Below are 5,211 nucleotides of genomic sequence, written 5' to 3' on the forward strand. Positions count from 1 at the left end.
CCGAGGAAGGTTATCCGAGAGTAGGGTTTGCAAAGTGGTTGTGAAAATGGAGCGTGAGCGTAGCAGGGGTGAATTAATGAACCTGAATTCCTCGCTGCTGCCCAGTGAATGCGCAACTCTTCCAGCCGCCCTCACCGTGCATTCCCATACCTTGTTCACAGAAACACTTCCATGCAGGGGACGTCCACAATTTCCCTGGGCAACCTGTTCCAGTGGCTTACCACCCTCTCGGTAAATAATTTCTTTCTAATATCTAGTCTAAATCTGCCCTCTTCCAGTTTAAATTAATTACCCCTCATCCTGTTTCTACATGTGCTTGTAAAAAGTCCCTCCCCAGCTTTCCTGTAGTCCCCTTCAGGTGCTGGAAGGCTGCTACGAGATCTGCTGTTGTTGCATCAGTAGACGGGGTTAACGGGAGATGGGAGGCTGGCACATCTGTTTGTACTAACTGGATGTTGGGCTGGGGCAGCCCGCATGCAATGGCTGGTTTTATCATGGAATCATAGAATGGTTTGGGTTGGAAGGGACCTTAAAGGCCCTGTCCCATGGGCAGGGACACCTCCCACTAGCCCAGGTTGCCCAAAGCCTCATCCAGCCTGGCCTTGAACCCCTCCAGGGATGGGGCATCCACAGCTTCTCTGGGCAACCTGGGCCACTGCCTCACGACCCACACAGGAAGAAACTTTCTCCTAATATCCAATCTAAATCTACCTTCTTTCAGTGGTATTCTACCCTCTTTATGTAGTATGGGGAAAGAAATTACTTTTGAGGCTGTTTTTTGTTGTCAGAGAGGTGGGATCCCCCAGAGAGCCGTGTGTTTCACATGCACTCGTGCTGCAGCGAGGCTGGAGGAGAAGCAGCAGCAGCAGAGGTGAAGGGGGGAGGCGGTGGCAGAGGGACCCGAGGGCAGGGTGAGAAGCTGAGGGGGAGATGCTTGGCTCCTGATCAGTCAGGTCACGCAGCCCTGATCTTACCAGTATCGATGAAGCCAAGGATGCAGAGCGTGATGGAGACGTTAATGCTCTGAATGATGAATTCCTGCCTCAGGGAGCTGAAAAATCCATCCAAGGCAAACTTAGTTGCAGAGTAGGGGACCGTAAGGGGAAACCCGACTTTACCTGGACACAGAGTGAAGTTCTGTTATAGCACAGAAAGCTGCTCTGCCTAGACCTCTGCTTTGCCCTTCATCAGTGTTTTACCCAAAGGGAGTTTACGGTTAGTGAAATGTCATCCTGGCACCTCAACAGCAGCATTACAAATAGTCCTGTCAGCTTCCAGCACTTTTAAGGTCTAAGGCCAAGACCATGGCTCATGTCTCTGCTCAGGGTATGAGCAGCCGGCAGGAACCAGGAAACCCTCAGAGGGAAGAGATGGAGCAAAGTTTAATCTCTTGCCTCTGCGTACTGAGCTAAGCTGATCACCAGAAGACTAACCAACACACCAGCTGTGAGGGGGAACATCTGTTGGTAATTTAGTTTCCTGACTTAACAGAAATTTATTAGAACAGTCATGTTTTTGCAAAGAGAGTCAGTCAATAACTCACTCTACAAATATTAGCAGGAACTAGACCTTCCCAACCAAGATGAACAGTCAGAGATCCAATGCAGTGAGAAATCTCTGCATTTCCACTTTTCTCCGAAAAACTGGAGGTGTATGAGCTCTGCTGCTCTATGAGCCTGTCACCAGGGTGTGGGGTTTAACTACAGGGCTGGTCAAAATGTGAGCTGGGGCAATGGGATTGTGTCAGGGAACCAAACCCAGCAAGAAAATGCAAAAAATACCTAGATTTGGGGTTTTTTGAATGCGTTAAGCAGTTATGGCTCCTTTGGGATGTGTCATGTCTCTGCATGGTGTTTAATTCTGAAAATCAACCCGTGGTGTCTCTTGCCCGAATCCCCCATCACCTACCTTGCTCCTTGCTCACCTGCCATGGAGGAAACCACCACGATGCTGCCCTCGCTCTCCTTCAGCATGGGCAGGGCAGACACCGTCATCGCCACGTAGCTGAGGAAGTTGATCTCCAGGAGCTTTCGTACGTGCCCAACATCCCCATTGAAATAACCAAAGTACGATGTGCCGACGTGGTTAAGGATCAGCATGTCGAGGCCGCCTGCGAGCAGAGGAGCAGGTGTTAGCGCTGGTGGGAGGGGGCTGCAAGCAGCAGAACGAAGCCCATCCTGGGAGCAGGATAAATGCCATCAAAAGAAATTGGGTTTTGGGGTCAGAGCTGTGGCCTGACATCTCTGGAGTAGGGATACAGTCTGGATGGTGGCTGCCAGTAAATATTTTTTTTTTGTGGTTCAAAACACAAACACCGTGGCACAAGGGAAATGACCCTTGAGTGGTCTGTGGGCATAGGGTGGGAGATGGAGTGCTCCCCACGGGGCTGAAACGCTGCATTTCCGCAGCCGTGACCCGTGACCGCGATAGCGGGGCTGCTGTGGGTCTGATGGACCATTGCAGACCGCAGCGGCTGGGGTGATGACATCCAGGATTGTGACACTGGAACAGGATGTCACGAGGGCGCGGAGCTGAAATTGAGAGCGCAGTTCAGCTCGAGCTGGAGTGATGGAGCCAGGCAGGGGAGTGGGACTGCAAAGGGCAGAATTAGGGGAAAATCTCTCATGCTTTTTTTAGCGGGCGTGCAGCAAAAAGCCGAGGAGGGATGCACCGTTTGTGTGAGCAGGCTGTAACGTACCCAGCGCGGTCTCTGCCTCCTTCACCACGTGCTCGGCGAAGGCCATGTCCTCCATGGAGCCGCTGATGTACCGCGCGGAGGCTGCGCCCAGCTCCCGGCACCGCTCCACCACCTGCCGACAGCACACGTCAGAAACCCCCTGCCCTGCCCTGCGGAGCCTGGTGCAGCCGCAAAGGAGGGTGTCTGTGCTCCCTGGGGTGTGCCCCCGCCTTAAAACAGCGGTTTGGAGTTTCGGGAGGGTGTTGGGAGGCTTTTAAGCTTCAAAGGGAGCCTGAAAAATTATTCCCGCGGTGAATGCATGACCCCAGGCGGTCTGGCTGTGCATGGGCGCAGTCCGTGCTGGAACCGCACGCGTGCAGGGTGAGCAGGAGCCTGCAGATTGCTGCCGTGGAATGAGGGCGTGTGTGCCGCCGAGCCTGTGCGTGTGGGATGTGTGTACACAACCCAGCAGGTTCAGATAGCGATGTGTGCTCTGCAGGGTGCACGGATCTGCAGGAGAGGGGTTTCTGTGCGTGCAGGAGCCCCGGAGAGCACAGCTCTGCAGAGCCGTGGATGGAACTGTGCCTGTCGCGTGTTCGTGCCGTGCAATCACAGGCGCATGTACTCATGCGTGTACCTGCGGTGTGAGACTGGCCTTCCCGTGTCTGTGTGCGCACCGCCGTGAACACGCGGGTGTGAGTGCTCGGCTTGCCATTTACTTTCTGCAGCTTGGCCTCTGTCCGCGCCGTGATCAGAATGTGGGATCCCATCCGCGCCAGGTGATACGCCATCTGCTCTCCAATTCCAGTGCTCGCCCCGGTGACGATCACCCGCTTCCCTTTCAGCATCTCTGGGGACCAAAGCACAGGGATTTAATTTATCCAAACCCTATTTAAAAAATAATAATAATTAAAAAAAATCCCCTAAATGCCCTTCAGAGTAAGTAGTTAATTGGAGGGTAAGTGAGCCTGCGAGCGCGGAGCGTCCGTCCCCAGGACGTCTCTTCCATCTGCTGGAAAAAGCTGTGCCGCGGAGCAGCTGCAGCTCCTCCCTGACCGCGGTGACACCGCGACAGCGCTCGGCTCTTTCAACAGTTTTTTCCAAAAGTCAGGAGACAACTTAGAAACACCCCGACTATTTTGTTATAAAAATCATCCACTAAGTTGCATGCTTTGAAACTTAAAACCCAACATTTAAAAGTCATGTTTATAGATTCTTTTTGCTACTGGAACAGTAGAAAACAGGGTGTTGGGAGCCGTCTCAGCCCCCTGCCTCACCTGCTCCCTCGGGAAGTATTCCTGCATGTTACTTGCTTGGTTTGATTTCAGATCTTTGTCAAAACAAGTTTCCAGTATCAGCTGCCACACAAAGGCTCGGACGTGGTTTGGTCCAAGCTCTGTACGGTTTTTTATGCAAAACACTCAAATGTGGCTTTTAAGATTTTTTTCTTTAAAGACAGATTCTCTCTTAATACTCACCCGGTGTGAAATTATCCCTCGCAGAATAAAACCAGAAGGCCAAAACCAATCCCAAAAAGGGAATGAGAATCTTTTGCAACCGACCCATCCCACTGTGCAGTCAGGAAATAAAGCATAAAACAGAAGAGAGGGGAAAAAAAAAAAAAAAAGCCACAACCCCCTCTGCAGATCAGCTCCAGAGGGAAGCAGCAATGCCAATCCTTTAAAACCTGTTGGCGAAGGAGCTGCAGCTTCCAAGGCACTGGAAAATCACGGGGGGATGGATAAGCGAAGCAAACCCTTTGATTTGCTCTCTGCTGGAGCCAGCGATCCTCGGCCTAACCGAGGGTGCTCTTGGGGCTCTGCCCGGCTCTTTTCATATTTCCTGTCCTACGTTAAAATGCAGAATTTTGCACAACACCCTGGAAGAGGTGTGTCTTTGCCGAGCAGCATCAAGTTTCACTTCGAGAACATTAGAGGCAGCTTTAGTGCAGGTGGTTCAACATCTTCTTTTATTCCCACTGGCGCTGTACGCGGGTGCGTGCGGAGATGCAAACTGGGTCCGATGGCTGCCCAGAGCCTCGCGGCCGGTCCAGCGCCGGGGGAGCAATGGGGGGCTGCTGTGCTGGGGGGGGACACACGCAGCCGGGGTCTGTGCTCCCCAGGGCATCACTGCCTGACAGCGGGATGCTGGGCAGCAGGGGCCCAGCAGCATGTACAATGCCCAAAAATGCTTTTCTGATTCAGGGTTTAATTTTTTCATCCCTGCCTGCTCCTGGGAGTAGATGATGGAGCAGGGGCTGAGCTGAACCCATCGCTAGAAGTGCCGCTGCTCCGGCTCCAAGGAGCCGTTTGGGCACGGGGTGGTTTGCAGTGAAAGGCTGAATGTTGTTTTCTGCGGAGAAATTTTCCTGCTCTGAGTTTGCAAGAGCTTTATTCTTTTAAGTGAATGTATTTTGAGGAAAAACCATGTAACATCCACTAGTTCCCCGAGTGTAGGCAGCAGCAGATTCAATGCCATCAATCTTGCGCAATATAGATCTAAACCGTGCTCCAGTTTTGGTCTGGCGTGGGAAT

The 5,211-nt window shown here is 52.4% G+C and overlaps 1 protein-coding gene across 1 annotated transcript; it reads right to left on the reverse strand.

Moving 5' to 3' along the window:
* Positions 1-974: 974 nt before the first annotated feature.
* On the reverse strand, positions 975-4,243 carry LOC104461626 (corticosteroid 11-beta-dehydrogenase isozyme 1-like; the record flags this gene model as incomplete). Its single annotated transcript, XM_010073275.1, has 5 exons — positions 4,156-4,243; positions 3,397-3,527; positions 2,699-2,810; positions 1,925-2,110; positions 975-1,118 (listed from the first exon to the last, which is right to left on the reverse strand). Coding segments are annotated over exons 1-5 (661 nt in total), but the record flags the coding sequence as incomplete, so codon positions are not given.
* Between the last annotated feature and the right edge of the window lie 968 nt (positions 4,244-5,211).

This window comes from Pterocles gutturalis, unplaced genomic scaffold (assembly GCF_000699245.1).
Source record: "Pterocles gutturalis isolate BGI_N339 unplaced genomic scaffold, ASM69924v1 scaffold9987, whole genome shotgun sequence".
NCBI classification, from domain to species: domain Eukaryota; kingdom Metazoa; phylum Chordata; class Aves; order Pterocliformes; family Pteroclidae; genus Pterocles; species Pterocles gutturalis.